This window comes from Chiloscyllium plagiosum, unplaced genomic scaffold (assembly GCF_037043375.1).
Source record: "Chiloscyllium plagiosum isolate Xiang-an unplaced genomic scaffold, Cpla_swu_hap1 HiC_scaffold_13, whole genome shotgun sequence".
NCBI lineage: Eukaryota > Metazoa > Chordata > Chondrichthyes > Orectolobiformes > Hemiscylliidae > Chiloscyllium > Chiloscyllium plagiosum.
In genome coordinates this window covers 52,739,796-52,759,534 of record NW_028270151.1, presented here as the reverse complement: position 1 = coordinate 52,759,534, position 19,739 = coordinate 52,739,796, and the positions used below count along the sequence as shown (strand labels likewise).

Here is a 19,739-nt window from a genome sequence, read left to right as displayed (position 1 = left end):
TAGTGCCTACTCATGCCAACCCTTGTCCCCAATCTAAGAAACTTCGCCTTTAAATGTTGAATCCTAACTGACCATGCTTAAAAACACTCATGTTGACCTTTATCTTCCTAGCAGTCCCTTCAGAGGATGACTTTCTTCCACTCCAGATTAGCAGGTCTTAAGGTGACAAAACAATCCAATACTGGATTCGCCATAAATGGGGAAGATGGTGTTTATAAGGCTGTTGGGTGGAATGATTGCATTTTCAGAACCTGCTATTGACACCTGCACTTGGCCTCCATCTGGGCCTGTGAGAGATGCTCGAAGTAGTTGCTACCTTTGTGATACTTATTCTCCGGTTTGCACCAGAGTTAGAATTCAGTTAGAATTCCCTCGAGTTGTTGGGAATATTTGCAATTATTTTCCGGGAACTTTAAAAATATACTTGAAACATTTCCTCTGTTCTCTGGTAACTGATTTCCATAATGAACCTTGAAGTAGGATCCCAATAGTCAGGGACCAGTGTTGCATGACGGGAGCAAGTAGGTCAAGGACCTTTTCTCCTGATGTTTCACCTCAGGCCCATTCTTTCATAAATCTCCTGAATTCAGTAATGATTATTTGAAGCTTGCACATGCAAGCATCATTTGTGTTATTGCAGCTCAATCACAGAACTTGAAGTGTTTTTGATTCTGAACTTGAGGTAATACAGGTTGAACAATTTCTGCTTGTCCTATAGAATATCTACACTCTGCTGGGGAGCTTCATGGACATGGGATGCAGTTGCAGTCAGGAAGATATAAATGAGTGTTGATGCAATGACAATCTTCCTTGAACTCATATTGGGTTAATCCATTGGTGATGATCGCTGCTTGAATAGAGCAGGATGGTAATGAACGTTAGTGGCTAATTGAAGTTGAGGAGTTGAAGGCCTTTGTGGAGTCAAAGAAGGCCTTGTATAAAGATTGCTCCGTTCTCTGCATATGCCTTATCCTTGTCTTGCTTTGAAAGTCATGTCCACTGTGTCCCTTGGTGGACAGAAACTGCATTGTGACTTTAGTCAAGTTTTTCAGCCTTGGGGGAAGAGAATCCTTGCAAAAACCTTCCAAATGGCGAACGGTAGGGACACCTCTCTCTCCATCTCTTTCCTATAATTGGTCTTCTCATCTTTCTTGAAGATGTTCACAATTATGATATCTCTGAGATCTTCTAGCATGCTTTCCTTCTTTGAAAAAGTTATAATTGTGACCATCTTCAAGAAAGAAAGTCATATTTATAAAAAGAATCTTATTCACTACATTTAAATTCCTTCAACCTCTTAATCCCTTGTATATGTCACCATTTGTATTCAGTGCCCCATACAAAAACCACTTGGAGTTGGCAACTGCGAACTGACAAGTATTCCTTTGCAATATAAGGCATGAAATTGGTCATTCAGCTCAAAAGATATAATAATAATCTTCAGGTTTGTGAGAACAAACAGAGTGAAATAGAATAAGCTGTAAACAGTTTATCTTTCTAAATTAACGGCCAGGAAATTTAAGTGGCCAGAAAGTTCCCTTCATAGCTTAACGGTTCCAATGGATCTATCTACTTCTAACGCACATTCTTACCTATTTTTAACAACTGAAAAGGACACATGACTTCTCCCACAGGGCATCTCAGCTCTTCCAAACAATATTGCTTGACACCTCCAAAAGAATACCTTTTCTCTCTAAAGGGATACTTGTGCCTTCCAAATAACTTTGGTTGGTTTATATTTTCTCTTGAAAAGTGTAAAGCCACAAGTCAGGTTTTGGACATGCCATTATCAAAAATGTATTTGTTTGAAGGCAGTCTTCAACATGCAGTTGCCTCTGAATCATAATGTGCCAATCAAAACCCATTCCTCCCTCAAAATGCAATATAAACAGAGTGCCAGATTTGGGGATGAGACTTCCTGATGAAGGGTTTTTGCCCGAAACGTCGATTTCGAAGCTCCTTGGATGCTGCCTGAACTGCTGTGCTCTCCCAGCACCACTAATCCAGAATCTGGTTTCCAGCATCTGCAGTCATTGTTTTTACCTTCTGGAGTAGAGTCTCATATTGGTTAAGGTAGGGGAGTCTTTCCATCTTTTGGAAAATTCAGGCCTAAATCTGTATGAGGAACTTTGTAATACTTCAATTTGATTAATAATATATAAATATTGTTATAACTGAAAGCTATCAGAACTTATTTTAAATCTCTATTTTAGGCAGCAGTTTTTGTTATCTGCCTGCACATTTTCCTAATAACATGCTGAAGCCATAGGAATCATGTCAAATACCTTAACTTCATTTTCTAATATGTACTTAATACAGGAATGATTATATAACAAATTGTTGACCAGACATGAAAAACTAAAAAAAACTGATCTATGATTTAATGACGCAATCAAAATTGCTTCCACAAATATCACTGGTTACTGCAAAAGCATAAGTACTCCTGAAGAGTGACATTTGGAGAAATGTACTCATACAACAAAAGAATTCATTTTCAGTTCTGAGAATTATTCCATTAGTCATCAGATATGAATGTAGTTAAGTCCTACTTCTGCATTAATTTCAAAAACATTTTGATGAGCTGAACCCATTTTAGAAAGAAAACTGCACCATCGGAATATTTACCCATGCTTTCAGTTTCAATCTCCGAGTAAATATTGTGCAAAACACAGATTTATTTATTTTTCCTTGATATTAACATAAATGATGTCTTATGATATTATGTGAAATATGTCAACCTTGAAAAGACAACAAAATAATAAAAGGAGTGCAGTGAATTACTTATTTAAACAGATGTCGGGTCCATGTATCTGAGAACAATGAAAACTTAATACTCTAATGAATCGATAATAAATCCATATATTGATTTGAATGCAACATGAAAAGTCATGAAGGGTAAATCTGATGGTTTGGATGTACATTTCATTCTAACAGTTCAAATAACCATGCAAGTCTTGACAGAGTTTGATCATCATATATATTCCGAGTACAGTCTAACTTTACCACTTTGAGTTCGAGTTTAACTCAAATAAATCAGTATCCAGTCCAGGTATGAGGGAATTAATAAAATGTTTAAATCCCTAGTTAGAGACAAAAGATGGGATTATGTGCTGCTCCCAAGAACAGGAGTCAAGGCAGGTAGAGTGACCTAATTAAAGAAACCACAAGTCAGCATCCTGACATTGAAAATGTTGCTTAATTTCACCCAAACAGTCTGAACTTCACAAGTGTTGGTAAGTTATTTGCATATATATGCAAGTAATGTATGCTCATTAAAAGGTAAGCTCAGCAGAATTAAGTTCTTTGTCCCAAATAATTATCTGCAAGCAAGCCAATATATACTTTCAGATTCTGATTACAAATATGGCATTTACTAGATGGGATAGGGTAATCACAGAGTTGGAGTGAGTAGCAATAGTCACAGTTTTCAGAAAAAGAGTCACTGGACCCGAAGTGTTATCTCTGCTTTCTCTCCACAGATGGAGTCAGATCTGCTGAGTTTCTCCAACAATTTCTGTTTTTGTTTCATTTCTCTTTCCCTCTTTGTGTTCAATGACACAATGATTGAGACTGAGTGGAGTCTAAGGGGCATGGGAAGGGAGCTCTCCAAAGGAGGGAAGGATCTGGGACAGGGACAGATGCAGGGAGGGAAGGCAAGGGTGCAGACACTGCAGGGAGTGGAGGTGTGTGCGCTTGGAATGCATCTTTGGGAGGGGTGCATTCAGGTCCAATGATTTGGCAGTATCCAGGCTGTGAAAGTCAGAGTGGGATGTGGTAGGGTGGCAATTACAGAGTCATCTCCAGGTAGCAAGTGGTCTCATGGTGAGGGTTTTGGGCAGGCATAGAAATAAGTAAACAGGGACTGGGGAATAATGGGAGGGTCAGGATCAGAGTGGACATGAGGATGGTAAGGACTCTAAGCTCTGAGGGCACAGAGGTATGTAGGGGCCAAGGGTGATGGGTCCATGTCAGCATGGACATCTAATCCCTGAACATGTCTATCCACCATGGTGAAAGCCTCCAAACCCTCCATTTCTCCTCTCCCACCAACCCAACCAGTACCCCTCTACTGACACACTCATTCAATTGGCCTAACTGGTCATCACCCTCAACAACTTCTACTTCAAAGCCTTCCACTTTCTTCTGGTCACAATGGGCACCCGCATTGTTCCCAGCTATGCCTGCCTGTTCATCAGGTACATGGAACAATCCATCTTCCACAGTTGCACTGACACCATTCCCCACCTTTTCCTCTGTTACACTGATGACCCTGACCTAAAGTTCACCCGTACCATCTCAGACACCTCCCTCCACTTTCCGGACCTCTCCATCTCCAGCGACCAACTCAACATAAACATCTACTTCAAACCCACCGACCCCCACAGCTACCTGAACTACATCACCTCCCATCTCCCCCCCTCCTGTAAAAACACAATCTCTTACGCAAACAAATTCCTCCAGCCTTTGCTCAAGTCTGCTCATAGTCTCTTGCATCTCTTCCTCATGTTCTCTTGGCTTTCTCTGTAAGGTCTCTTAGAACTGAATCCAGAGGCTAGCCATCTGCATAGGGCTCAGTGAGGATCTAGTCTCCAGCTGTCCTCCACTGTCAGAGATTTTAGCTCTCACATCCAAGATTAGCTTCAGGAACGTGTTTATGGTGTGCTCACTAGATTGTAACCCCAAGCCTAATCGAGAATGTGTACCCACCGAGGACAATGTCTGAGCTGATGGAGAGTGCAAGGGAAAGCTATTCAGGTGCATCATCTGAGGATCTGGAGTCACCATCCTCAGGAGGTCATGCTCGAGGTGGTGCTGGAGGTGGAACTGTGGGTCAGCTGTCTGCTCTTCCTGGACTTGCTGCCAGAGCCTATATTGAAGAACAAAGAGAATTGGTTGATGGTTATGCACAATCCCCTTCCTTGGCAATGTTTCAAGCATCAGTGATGCATGTCTATTGATCAACATCAGATAATCATTATTCCTACTGGATTCCTGAGAGACTCTGGTCTCTCTGTCCATGCAGTGTTGGTCCCATTCTTCCACAGTATTTTCAATGGTTTCCTCCTCAAAAAGGGATGAGGATTCTAATGTAAAGGACATCTCCCCCAGTCATATTGCATTCCCTGGAATTATGAGTGTTCTTCTCCTGCAGATAGACAATAATTGAGTGTATTCCCAGAGGGTGCATAACCACTTGATAAGCTCACATACTTATGGCAGCTTCTTTGCCCTTGGTAGAAAGTAACTGAGGCCCAAATGTGAAGTAATGAGGTGACTTCCATACATTCAATTCAGATGCCCCATTTGCTGCTGGAAACTGTAATACAAACTCACATCTGAAGTCCTCTGCACTTGCACATTTACACTGTTTAATGCATTCACGAGTGTCATTTTCCAGTGACTATGCTGTGTCACTGAACCTTGCAGAGTTGTTGCGTCACCATAGTCTTAACAGATCATAGGGGTTGCTCTCTCATTAGAGAGAAGTAACTGGTGATGATTTAACCTAAGGACCACTAGACCTCCGGTGAGGAAAGAGGTTGAAAAGGAAAGTCCTTCATGGTAACCTCAAACCAGTAATGGGAATTGAACCCACGCTGTTGACATCATACTGCCCTGCAAACCAACAATCCAGTCAATTGAGCTAAACGGATTCCCACCTTGCAGCTGGCAATTCATCTTCTTTCAGCATTTCAACCAGGTTCTCGAGTCGGCCCACTGGCACTAAGCCTCACTGTGACCTCTGTCCAGGGTACCTTGGTCAGATGGGAAGGTCTCATGCTGCCATCACTGGGAAACAGGTCCACTCTGGAGGAGAGCCTATAGCAAGGCATCACTGAACCATATGGCCACTCATTATCTGTACTTCAACATTGATCACAGTCAATAGATAGAGACGGAGTGATAGCAGTTGCAGTTCCCAAATATTCTACAGACAGTAAGAATGAAGCTCCTTGCTTAACGGATGTGCATGCATATCTAGGTGCCCTCTGAATACAGCACTCAGATGTTTGACCTTATGAGGCAATGGCAAGGGCATTAACTTCCTTCCTGTCCCCACAAGATTCACCTCATTCCTCACACATGCATATCTGATAGTACAAGAAAAGTCATCTCACCCGCAAGCAAAAGTGACACTCATTTCTGGTCCTGCCCTGACCTTCTCCAGAAAAGAAGATTATCCCCAAGACAAACCTGCATTGCCTCATGAGAATGAACATTCTGTTGAGGGTTTTTGTGAAGAAACAGCCTTCCTTCAAAAGTCATTATAAAATACCAAAATCAGAATATTCTTACACAGTGACAAATAAAGTATTGTGATTGTGTCATGTTATGATTTTATATTGTATTTTTCACACCTTAGTGATACAATGTTCAGCTTGTCTGCTAAGTGAATTCTTATAAGGATATAAACTGAAGTTGAGAACTATTCCAGCTTGTCTTCATAGATCTAACTAAGAACGATCATGGGTGAACTACTACAAACTCCTCAAATTATACATCTGACAAGTCAGGAAAGAGTTCAAAACATTTATTCTATTAATAACATTAAAAAAGCATTACTATCCCTTAATGATTAATAGAATGATGATAAATGTTTATTAAGTACAAGTTGTACACTAATTAGTGCAAGATATTAAACATGCCAAAAGCATGTGACCTGTCTAAATGGGCTAAATAGATTTGGGAAAAGACATTGAATTTAAACTAAAGAACGCTACAAATGGCAGATAGCAAGTTACGCAGTGAAGTTAACGGTTTCAAATCAGTAATGCCACAATATCCACACATGCTTAAAGCTTCAAAGAGATTGATGACAGAAACTGATTACTACAATTAACTTTTGTTACCAAGTTAAAATTAATGAATTTATAGATACGTATGGTCATGTTTCTAACTGTATTGGTGAAAAGTGATGCATAAATTCCATCAGTCTATGATGCTGGGCACAGTCTAGAATACTAAATAAAAGCAGAAAATGCAGAAGAAACTCAGTAGATCAGGCAGCATTTGTAGACAAAAGAAATAAAATCAGCCTTTCCAGTTCCAAAAAAGACAGTCAATTGGACTCAAAATGTGGACTCTTTCTCTTTCCACATATGCTGCCAGACCTGCTGAGTTTCGCCACTCCTTTCTGTTTTTACGTCAGATTTCCAATATCCGCAACACCTTGTTTTAATTTGACAATCTAGGGTATTGCTGTTCTAGTACAATATTAATTCTTCACAGGGCTCCATATGACATAGTGTTTATAAACCAAGGGCTATAATCCTAAGTATTTGACAATTTGGACAAAGTTGGATATTATTTCTGTTCATGCAGTTGTTGCAGTTCAAGAAATCTTCATCACTTTCTAAAAAGGATATTTTACCAATGCATAATGGTCATGATGGTGAATAATGAATTCAGTAAAAGTACTGGTTTTTTGGTTTTTACTGAAAAGTTGGTAGAATTACAAAATGTGATCCCCAGAAATGGTGGTAGAACTTATTTTTAAAAATGACTATAGTAAAACAAAAAAATATATATTTTACTTTTGGTAACTTTTCAAACATGCATCACCCACTGATAACACATTGGTGTCCCTCAATGTCCAGTTAGCTTTACCATCACTAAATACCCCACTACCAATATCCTAGTGATTTACCATAGAAATGGAACTGGGTTAGCCATATAAATACAGTGGTCAGGAGTGTTGGTCAGAGTCTAGAAATCCTGCTGCAATAACTCACCTCCTGACTCCCCAAAACCTATCCACATTGACAAGGCACTAGTCAGGAGTGTGGTAGAATACTCTGCACTTGTCTGGATGAGTGCTGAAACAGCACTCATGAAACCTGACACCATCCAGGACAAAAGCAGCCCATTTGTTTATATCAAATCCTCAAAATATTCACTTCCTCCACCACCAATAAACTCTAAAATTATTATGTATCATCTACACAATACACCGCAAAAACTCACGAAGATTTCTTAGGTTGCACCTTCCAAACCTATGACCACTACCATCATGAAGAACAGAAGCAGCAGATACATGGGACATCACCATTTGTAAATTCCCTTCTGAGCCACTCACCATCCTGACTTGGAAAAATATTTCCATTCCTACAATGTTGTTGTATCAAAGTCCTGGATCTCCCTCTCACAGCATTGAGTGTATCTACACGAAATGGATTACAACAGTTCAGGGCAGCAGGTCAACATCACATTTTCAAGAACAAATGGGATTAGATTAATTTAGGATATCTGGTCAGCATGGACGGGATGGACCGGAGGGTCTGTTTCCGTGCTGTACGTCTCTATATTATGACTCTGTAACTGGTGATGGATAATAAATCTTGGCCCATGTACCATGAATGAATAAAAAGGCACGCACCAGGAAAATCATCCTTACTTAGCCTTTAACATAAAGAATATTCTTTTATAGTTCACTTTTTTAAAAAAAATTAACTTAGGTTTCTAATCACCCTGTTCAGACATGTTATTACACACTTCAGGACCAGGTAGGACATGAACCCGGGCCTCCTGGTCCAGGGGTACAGACACTACCAGTGCACCACAAGCATGCCCAAAAATGGAATGCTTCACAAATTTGCATGTCCGCCTTATGTACGGTCCATGTTAATCTTCTCTGTATTGTTCCAATTTTAATATATTTTAACTGCCGAAGATGTACATGAAAAGAGACTCAACATAAAAATATCAAAAGAAATAGCTGAAATATTGATGGAAGTGAAAGGTTTTGAAAAATCATCCTATAAAAATTACAAAACATGAGAGGAGAATGCTGTTGCTGTGGTTCTGTTCGCCGAGCTGGAAGCTTTTGTTGCAAACGTTTCGTCCCCTGTCTAGGTGACATCGTCAGTGCTTGGGAGCCTCCTGTGAAGGGCTTCTGTGGTGTTTCCTCCGGCATTTATAGTGGCCTGTCCCTGCCGCTTCCGGTTGTCAGTTTCAGCTGTCCGCTGTAGTGGCCGGTATATTGGGTCCAGGTCGATGTGTTTGTTGATGGAGTTTGTGGATGAGTGCCATGCTCCTAGGAATTCCCTGGCTGTTCTTTGTTTCGCTTGCCCTATAATGGTAGTGTTGTCACAGTCAAATTCATGTTGCTTGTCATCTACGTGTGTGGCTACTAGGGATAGCTGGTCGTGTCGTTTCGTGGCTAGTTGATGTTCATGGATGCGGATCGTTAGCTGTCTTCCTGTTTGTCCTATATAGTGTTTTGTGCAGTCCTTGCATGGGATTTTGTACACTACATTAGTTTTGCTCATGCTGGGTATCGGAGAGGAGAATTCCAGAAACTAGGACATAATTGGTGGAGGTGCAACCAGCAAATGGTCAGAAGCAGGACTGAAGGGATGAGCAAAAGGGAAGAAGTCAGATAATTTTGGCAAGGAAAGTATAAAAAGCTAGAGGATAGGGAGAAATAGGCTGAAAATATATTTAAAAATTCAGGAATAGAAATTTAAAGTTAATGGGCTGGGGTCAGGGATCTAATGTTGTTTAGTAAAGACAAAGATGATGGCTGGTTAGGTTCTAACGTAACACCGGATATGCACAACATAGTTTTATTCAAGGTGCAGTTTCTAAATTGAAGTCCGGAATCAAATTTGGTGTGACTGAGTCAATTGGTGGCAAAGGCATGCTAGAGGATGTCAGTGGTGCTCAAAGGTAAAGGTGGAATTGGGTCATGTCGTGCAATCCTTGCGAGACAATATGAAGTCTGAAACTAAACTCAAAATTTCAGAGACCTTCAAGTTGCATATATTTTAGTTTCATTCTGTAACAGTGATGATAGTGGGGAAATAACAGTATAGTTTGTTACAGAGACTGAAAATAGATTCAATGGAATTACCGTTACAGTTGATAGGAAAGATAACTATATAGAGGATCTACGTTTTAATAGCTTTCACTGGATGACATCTCTTAGATGAGAGTTGGTGGTGCAATCAGGAAGGATAAGGAGGAATGATGTATGACAATTAAACTCAAAAACATGATGCTGCAATTTAACTTGAGCCACATTGATTTTGAGAAGGCAGAGGCCACACTGGAGAGGATCCAACCCTGGAGTTATGAGAGGCAAGCAAATAAAGCTGGAAGGTAACAGAGTATGAACTAGGCAAGAATCAATAGATTAGAAAAAAATTGCTACAGAAATCCATAGTCCTAAGTTATAAACAAATGTAATCACAGAATTTAATTTCCTAACCACTAATATTGAATGATTCCATAAAAGCACAATTTGATGTATTCAGTCACTAAATCAGTGACTCAAATGATAAAAAATAGAGTGTGTCTGGAAACTCGACCGATTTTAAAACAGTAGGGTTATAGAGTTTAGATTAGACTACCTACAGTGTGGAAACAGGCCCTTAGGCCCAACAGGTCCACACCAACCCTCCGAAGAGTAACCCACCCAGACCCATTTCCCTCTGACCTCTGTACCTAGCACTATGGGCAATTTAGCATGGCCAATTCACCTAACCTGCACATCTTTGGACTGTGGGAGGAAACCCACACAGACACGGGGAGAATGTGCAAACTCCACACAGACAGTCGCCCGAGGCTGGAATCAAACCTGGGACCCTGATGCTGTGAGGCAGCAGTGCTAACCACTGTGTCACACACAAGTTCACCTTGTGATAATTTAAATGTAATATTTAGGATCTCTTCAGGCTCTGGTTATTGAAATAGAAACTATAGTAGCAGTCTGTATGCAGCTGGCCCACTTTGTATTAATAATCTGCCTATGAAGCTATTTTGTTTGAAAGAGTGCCTATTGTAATGTTTCCCTGGGAAGAGTCTGCATGCACTCAAAAGACTTACAACGAACCACTTAATCAAAGCACTCATGTAAAGATGTGAATATAATCCAAGAATATTTTGAATTTTCGGCAACACTTACAATTTCATTCTGTTTCATTTTTTTTAAGGTTCTCACTATGTTTCTTATAAATGACTGTGTCTTTGTGGAGTTCTACTAACTCAGATTTTGCACCTAAGTTTTTTCTTATCCTCAAGCATGTTTCGGAAAGAAAGCTGAATGTGACCACACATCAAACCTCACTATTTATTGTCCAACTGAAGGAAATCAAATTACATATTTAGCTGTTAAAAGGAACTTGCAATAATACAAAATATACCATTGGACTTTTGTACTAGATGAATAAAAATATTCTGAATCTGTGTGTTTCAACACTACAGTAAATTACTATACTAGAACAGTATGCATTCAAACAAAAGTGTATCCAATAATCAAATTAATACTTAAAACAACCTACATGATTCAAAATCAGCACAAAACGTCACAAACTTAAAGCTCTTTTCATACCCAATTAATATTTGTTCATTGCTGCAGTCAATTTCTATGGAGGATTGATGTTTGCTCGTCACCGTTAGTAACAAGTATTTACTACATAGATGAGGATAGCATGTAAATAAACAGTTACTGTATATGTTACATCTTAAACTAATCTGAAAAATATTTCCACCACTTTTTGTCAAAATAGTAATACATCAAAATCCTACCAAGTGCTAAATCTATGAACCGTTAAAGAACCTTTAAATGTTGCAACTATGATTCTTATGCTGAACAAGATACTTTGAAGCTTTTAGCAGAGCAGTGATTTAAAGTATAAAGTCACATTTTACTTTACTGGATCTACGGAGATCAAACTAGCATAAATGTATTTGAATGTTACAGGCTGTACACTATACAGTAGTCTGCATATCAGTATAAATAACATAACTGTTTTGGTTTTGAACTCTTTATCTGGATTAGACAATGGAACAAATCAGGAAGCTATAAAAGTAAAAGAAGAAGCTTTCTCGTACCTATATTTCATTCCTGTCTGTTTAGCTGTTGACTCCTTCAGAGAGATGTGATGCTGAGGTATGAAGTGTCCCAGACTTCGGGCAATGATAGCAACCGTCCGGAATTTTGCACGGGCTCCATTGCCTAATTTCGGGCTACTGGGGTTCTGCTTATGCCTCTCGTCATTGTTCCGTGCCTTCAAATTATGATCGGTACAAGCAATTGAGACTTGCATTTTTTTTCGTTAATGGTGCCGAATCAAAACGCTCACCTCACGTCAACAAAGCAGCTGCTTTTCACTAGTACAACACTTGCGGGGCAGCAAAGAGAGCTGTTGGTTTAATCTCGAGAGGCAGTAATTAGCAAAACATCGCATATCACAGGTACTGGAGTGCTACTCAGTCCAGATAAGTGCCAGTGAATGAAGCCAAGATTGATGCAGCACAGCGAATGACACTGTGCTCACACAAAACATTGAACCCTTCTCACACTGCACAAAGGTCTCCTATTCATTCCACAGTTTCCTCCTTCCGCCAAATCTGCAGTGATTTTAACTCTTTGCTGAAGAAAACAAACTCAGCACTTGAACGTTATGCAGCGTGAATTTGGCAATGCTCTCTCTTTGGTTGTCTGCAGATTTTGCACAATGAGAGTGTGCTCCTCCTATCCGCCAAGTCCCCGGCTCGCTCACGTTCTCCCCGGCATCAGGAGGTTGCACTGCTTTGACACGCACTTAACTCTTTAGCTGTAACTGTTAAGCAGATAAGTTATGTAACGCTCTAAACGAAACAAACAGGGAGTGTAACGGTCGGTCAAAATAATAGCCCACGAAAGACAGATCAGGATTTGCTAACGCTTTTAGCTGCCTGTTATGATGTGGGACCTCAGGCAATAAGAAACAATAGAAAGCTGACATACTTCAGGATTTCTTGATAGATTACATCGTTATTAGAAAGCAATAAACAGGGGAGGCTTGCCAGAGGGCTGTGGTGTGTGGGCATCAGCACTCCACTCTTCAATGTCATGTACATTTGGAGTAAAGCAGCAGTGAAACAATCCATGTCCAGGTTGAGAACAGTGGAGTTGGCTCAGAAGTGGGTCATTTCGCCCCATCCTGTCTAAACTTGCTCTTTGATAAATCTGATTAGTCCACCTCCCTGTTCTGTTCATACAGCTTTGTTTTCTCCTTTCAAGTAGAAGACTTGACTTTAGACACTATTCAGAGCCGAAAATGTGTTGCTGGAAAAGCCCAGCAGGTCAGGCAGCATCCAGGGAACAGGAGAATTGACGTTTCGGGCATAAGCCCTTCTTCAGGAATGAGGAAGGTTTGTCCAGCAGGCTAAGATAAAAGGTAGGGAGGATGGACTTGGGGGAGGGGCGTCGGAAATGTGATAGGTGGAAAGAGGTTAAGGTGAGGGTGATAGGTCAGACTGGGGTGGGGGCGGAGAGGTCAGGAAGAAGATTGCAGGTTAGGAAGGCGGTGCTGAATTCGATGGATTTGACTGAGACAAGGTGGGGGGAGGGGAAATGAGGAAACTGGTGAAATCCGAGTTCATCTCTTGTGGTTGGAGGGTTCCTAGGCGGAAGATGAGGCACTCTTCCTCCAACCGTCGTGTTGTTGTGGTCTGACGATGGAGGAGTCCAAAGACCTGCATATCCTTGGTGGAGTGGGAGGGGGAGTTGAAGTGTTGAGCCACAGGGTGGTTGGGTTGGTTGGTCCGGGTGTCCCAGAGGTGTTCTCTGAAACGCTCCGCAAGTAGGCGGCCTGTCTCCCCAATATAGAGGAGGCCACATCGGGTGCAGAGGATGCAATAGATGATGTGTGTGGAGGTGCGGGTGAATCTGTGGCGGATATGGAAGTTTCCTTTGGGGCCTTGGAGGGAGGTGAGGAGGGAGGTGTGGACGCAAGTCTTGCACCTCCTGCGGTTGCAGGGGAAGGTGCCGGGAGTGGAGTTTGGGTTGGTGGGGGGTGTGGATCTGACGAGGGAGTCACGGAGGGAGTGGTCTTTACGGAATGCTGATAGGGGAGGGGAGGGAAATATATCCTTGGTGGTGGGGTCCGTTTGGAGGTGGCGGAAATGACAGTGGATGATGCGCTGTACATGGAGATTGGTGGGGTGGTAGGTGAGGACCAGTGGGGTTCTGTCCTGGTGGCAGTTGGAGGGGCGGGGCTCAAGGGCGGAGGAGCGGGAAGTGGAAGAGATGCGGTGGAGGGCATCGTCGACCACGTCGGGGGGAAATTGCGGTCCTTGAAGAAGGAGGCCATCTGGGTTGTACGTTTTTGGAACTGGTCCTCCTGGGAGCAGATGCGGCGGAGATGAAGGAATTGGGAGAATGGGATGGCGGGGGCAGGGTGGGAGGAGGTGTAATCCAGGTAGCTGTGGGAGTCGGTCGGTTTGTAGTAGATGTCCGCGTTGATTCGGTCGCCTGAGATAGAAATAGAAAGGTCGAGGAAGGGGAGGGAGGAATCTGAGACTGTCCAGGTGAATTTGAGGTCGGGGTGGAAGGTGTTGGTGAAGTGGATGAACTGTTCAACCTCCTCGTGGGAGCACGAGGCGGCGCCGATACAGTCATCGATGTAGCGGAGGAAAAGGTGGGGTGTGGGGCCAGTGTAGTTGCGGAAGATGGACTGTTCCACATATCCTACGAAGAGGCAGGCATAGCTGGGGCCCATGCGGGTGCCCATGGCTACTCCTTTCATTTGGAGGAAGTGGGAGGATTGGAAAGAGAAGTTGTTCAGGGTGAGGACCAGTTCAGTCAGTCGAAGGAGGGTGTCAGTGGAAGGGTACTGGTCGGTACGGCGGGAAAGGAAGAAGCGGAGGGCTTTGAGTCCTTCGTGATGGGGGATGGAGGTGTACAGGGACTGGATGTTTTGAGTCCTTCGTGATGGGGGATGGAAGAAGCTCCCTTTAGACACTATTCAACCTGCTTCCACTACTCCTCTCTGGGCTGCCTTCTTGATTACAACTGGTATAGTAAGGAGATCTCAGTTATCTGTAAGAATAATAGGATGGTTATGATAGGGGATTGTAATTTTCCAAACATAGACTGGGACTGCCATAATGTTAAGGGCTTGATGGAGAAGAATTTGTTAAGTTTGCACAAGAAAATTTTCTGATTCAGTATGCCGTACTACCAGAAGGTGCAAAACTTGACTTACTCTTGGGAAATAAGGCAGGACAGATGACTGAGGTGTCAGTGGGGGAGCACTTTAGGGCTAGTGACCATAATTCTATTAGTTTTAAAATAATGATTGAAAAAGATAGAACTTCATCTTTTAGATCTGGTCTAAATTGGAGGAGGCCAATTTTGACGGTCTTTAGGCAAGAACTTCAAAGGTTGATTGGAGGTAGATGTTCGCAGGTAAAGGGACATCCGGAAAATGGAAAGTCTTCAAAAATGTGATAACAAGACTCCAGAGACGATAGGTTCCTGTTAGGGTGAAGGGCAAGACTAGAATATGTAGGGAATGCTGGATGAGGAGAGAAATTGAGGTTTTGGTCAAGAAAAAGGAAGCATATGTCAGGTATAGACAGCAGAGATCGAGTAACTCCCTAAAGGCAATCTGAGTATACTTAAGAGGGAAATCAGAAGGACAAAAAGGGGACGTGAGATAGCTTTGGCAAATAGAGTTAAGGACAATCCAAAGGGATTCTACAAATACATTAAGGACAAAAGAGTAACTAGGAAGAGAATAGGACTCCTTAAAGAGCAGCAAGACAGCCTACATTTGGAACTGTAGGAGATGGAGGAGTTACTACACAAATATTTTGCATCAGTGTTTACTGTGGGGAAGATAGAGAATGTGGGGAAATAAATAGCTACATCTTGAAAAATGCCCATATTAAAGAAAAGGAGGGGTTGGACATCTTAAAATGCATAAAGGTGGATAAATCCCCAGGACCTGATCTGGTGTACCCAAAAAGCCCGTGAGAAGCGAGGGAAGAAATTGCGGGGCATTTTGTTGAGATATTTGTATCATCGATAGCCACAGGTGAGGTGCCAGAAGACTGGAGGTTGGCTAATGTTGTGCCACTATTTAAGAAAGGTGGTAATGAAAATCCAGGGAACTATAGACTGATGAGCCTGACATTGGTGGTGGGCAACTTATTGGAGGGAATCCTGAGGGATAGGATTTACATGTATTTGGAAAGGCAAGACTGATTTGGGATAGTCAACATGGCTTCGTGCGTGGGAAATCATGTCTCACAAACTTCATTGAGTATTTTGAAGTAGTAATGAAGAGAACTGATGAGGGTGGAGCGGTGGACGTGATGTGTGGACTTCAGTAAGGCATTCAACAAGGTTTCTCAAGATAGACAGGTTAGCAAGGTTAGATCACATGGACTCCAGGGAGAATCAGCTATTTGGATGTAGAACTGGCTCGAAAGTAGAAGACACAGGGTAATGGTGGAGGATTGCTTTTCAGACTGGAGGCCTGTTACCAGAATGTGTGCCACAAGGATCGATGCTGGGTCCACTGTTTTTCGACATTAATATAAATGATTTGGATGTGAACATAGGAGGTGTACTTAGTAAGTTTGCAGATGACACTAAAATTGGAGGTATAGTGGACAGCGAAGGTGGTTTCCGCAGGGTACAATGGTATCTTGATCAGATGGGCCAATGGGCTGAGCAGTGGCAGATAGAGTTTAACTTAGATAAATAGGAGGTGCTGCATTTTGGGAAAGCAAGTCAGAGCAAGACTTATACACTTAATGGTAAGGCCCTGGGGAGTGTTGCTGAACAAAGATCTTGGAGTGCAGGTTCATAGTTCTGAAAAGGGATCTAAGGGGGCAACCTTTTCACACAGAGGGTGGTGCATGTATGGAATGAAGTGGTGGAGGCTAGTACAATTACAACATTTAAAAGGCATCTGGATAGGTATATGAATGGGACGAGTTTGGAGGGATATGGGCCAAATGCTGGCAAATGGAGTTGGATTTATATAAGCTATCTGCTCAGCATGGACAAGTTGGAGTGAAGAGTCTTTTCTGTGTCAGATATCTCTATGACTCTAATTTTCCCCAGCTGCCTTTGGTCCTTCTATCAATCACTTTAATCCTGTATCCTCTGGTTATTGACCTTTCACATATTAAACACAGTTTCTCCTTCTGAACACTGTTTTAAAGCTTCTCCTGTCTTTCCACATTCCAGAAGTCCCTCATCCCTTATCCCTTCATCACTGATACCAGTCAAATAAATGTCTTCTTCTAAGACTTTGACATCGTAAAATATTGAGTAAAATTGAACTCAATATGTAGTTGAGTCCTAACCAGTGTTTTTTAAAGGTTAAACACATTATTTTCTTTTTGTACTTTGATTTTTATTAATAAATTCAAAGATCCTATTTGCTTTTTTAGCAGCCTTCGCAACTTGTCCTGCTATGTTCAAAGCTTTGTGAATATATAGCTCAAGTATCACATTTTCACACTTTTAAAAATTTAGCATTTACTTTATTTTACCTCATTCTTCTCATCAAAATGTTTCACTTCATGGGTCTCTGCACAAAATTTGATCGGTCAAGAATCTGCACATTTCAATGTTCACTTCCCTTCTTCTGCATTTAGTCTTCCAAAAAGACTTTGATAATGTTTCACATGAAATGCTATTTGGCAAACTCAAAGATGTGGGGCTTCAGGATACAAATTACATATGGATAAGAGTTTGTTACTATTTCCATCATTGTTTACTACATTTCTGAATTCCATGTCACTTGCAAAAATGAAATTATGCCCTACATACTCAGATCATTAATATGTAGTATATCAGAAAGGAGAATGCTCTTATTACCTGTGCCTAAGGATCACTGTTGTATTGTTCTCTTCAGTTGGTAAAACAATGATTCACCATAACTTTATTCTTTCTTTCCCTCAGTTAATTTCCTATTCATATTGCAGTATGCCTTTAACCCTATTGGAGTTATTATTATAATTAGTCTTGATGATGTTGGTGAAATAAACATGGGAGATGGACAAGCTGGACTAAGATAATTAAATTGCATTCATAATTTAGGCTGGAAAAGGATCAATAGAATCCAGACAGCAGACTGAAGATGAACATTAGACACTTATAGGCAGAGACACTGAACTAAATAGAACTACCTGCACTAAGGTTGCTTCTGTTTGGAATGTTATAAACACATGGGTCAAAATCCTGAACTCCCTCCCTAAGAACATTGTGGGTCAATCTACAGCACATGGATTGCAGTGATTCAAAAAAGCAGATCACCACCACCTTCTCAAGGGCAGCTAGGGATGACCAGCCAGCAACATCCATGACCCAGGGGTGAATAAACAAAATATAAGGAAGAGTTGTTAAACCTGAGAAACATGATAGATGCCTCTCTAAAGGAACACTATGAGTTCTATGACCTAGAACTCAAAGATGACTTCCCTAATAAGGAGAGGCACATAGCCAAAACTAAGTGCTGCAAGAGTCACAAGATCTGACACCTAAATAATCGAATGCTGTCATACACAATATCCATATGATTGGATGATGGGATTTTGGTTGTAAGTTAGATATTAGCTAATGGTTAGAAAAATAGGTGATAGAGTCTGTATCTACGTGATGCTACAGTCACCTGGTCTCTGCATTGCCAGGGTCCGCTCCATAGGAAGAAAAAATAAATTGCTTGCCTCAAAAATAAAGCCTTGTGTGTGTGTGTCTGCTTTGGCAGATTCTCTCCAACAAATGAAGCGGTAATAGTGCTTCAGTGCAAGAGTCCTGTTGCTATAGATTTATTTTACTGCAGTACTACTTTTCTATTCTTTGAGTAGAAATGAAAAAAAACCAACACTTACTTGCCAATGAAATAAATCAGAGCATTGAATGCCTACATATGGCGTTCCACTTTACAATGTGATTAGATTAGATTCCCTACAGTATGCAAACAGGCCCTTCGGCCCAACTCCACACCGACTCTGCGAAGAGTAACCCACCCAAATCCATTCCCTACCCTATTTACCCCTGACTAATGCACCTGACACTATGGGCAATTTAGCATGGCCAATTCACCTGAAGTGCATTCTCTCTTTCATCTAACAAGAGCACCAATCATCAGAGAATGATGAAGTTGAGTGATAATTTATGAGACTACATCCCTGAAGTATCTACAGGGTGTTGCATTTAGTCTTCTAAAAAGACTTTGATAATGTTTCACATGAAATGCTATTTGACAAACTCAAAGATGTGTGGCTTCAGGATACAAATCACGTATGGATAAGAATTTGTTGAAGATCAAAAAATGGCAGGTTGTGGTTAGAGGATTAATTTTAGGTTGTAGTGTCGTGGTACTGAGCATAGTACCCAGGGCTCAGTTTTAGGATCACTGCTGTTTCCAATTAATATTAAAGAGCATTATCTAAAATTAACAGAAAATGCTAAATAAAATTTGTACAGGTAGTTCTTGGATGACGCACATTCTGGCAGCGCAATTTGCTTATAACATCGCTGAGGAATTAAGGAACGACATTTTCGAGAACGCTTACCTCTGTTTGCAACAGTGCGATTCCAGCAGTAATGGTTTTTTGCACTTTGTTCTGCATATACACCGATGTCCGCACCATTCTGCACATGCACTGATATCAGCTGCTGACATAGCAGCTTCCTGTAAGAGATACTGTAGAGACAGCAGCTTTCTGTGGGAGACACATTGAGCAGCTTCCTGTGAAAGATACACTACTCCTAGATTATCCCTTTTTTAAAAAAAGAAATGGAGGGGCAAAATGACAAGAATGTTAGCAAGAAGCTTCCTGGTGATAAAATTGTTGGGGGTGAACACTAAAGTTAGGCTATAACACTGAAAAAGAAGCCAGATATTATAAGCATTTGGAGTGTAAGGAGAGGATACGTGATATAGCTCGCCTAACAGGAATGAGGGAGTCTACCTTATGCAGCATGAAGACCCTCTATTGCTGCA

General features: G+C 41.3%; 1 protein-coding gene and 1 pseudogene across 1 annotated transcript in view; both read right to left on the bottom strand.

The window, feature by feature from the left end:
• Positions 1-12,468, bottom strand: part of kcnab1a (potassium voltage-gated channel subfamily A regulatory beta subunit 1a) — a 246,468-nt gene extending 234,000 nt beyond the window's left edge. Inside the window, exon 1 of the mRNA XM_087993598.1 lies at positions 11,836-12,468. Coding sequence (XP_087849724.1) covers positions 11,836-12,050 — 215 coding nt within the window. The 5' untranslated portion in view covers positions 12,051-12,468. The remainder of the gene's footprint in view (positions 1-11,835) is intronic.
• On the bottom strand, positions 8,570-8,683 carry LOC122556400 (U6 spliceosomal RNA; annotated as a pseudogene).
• Positions 12,469-19,739: the final 7,271 nt, after the last annotated feature.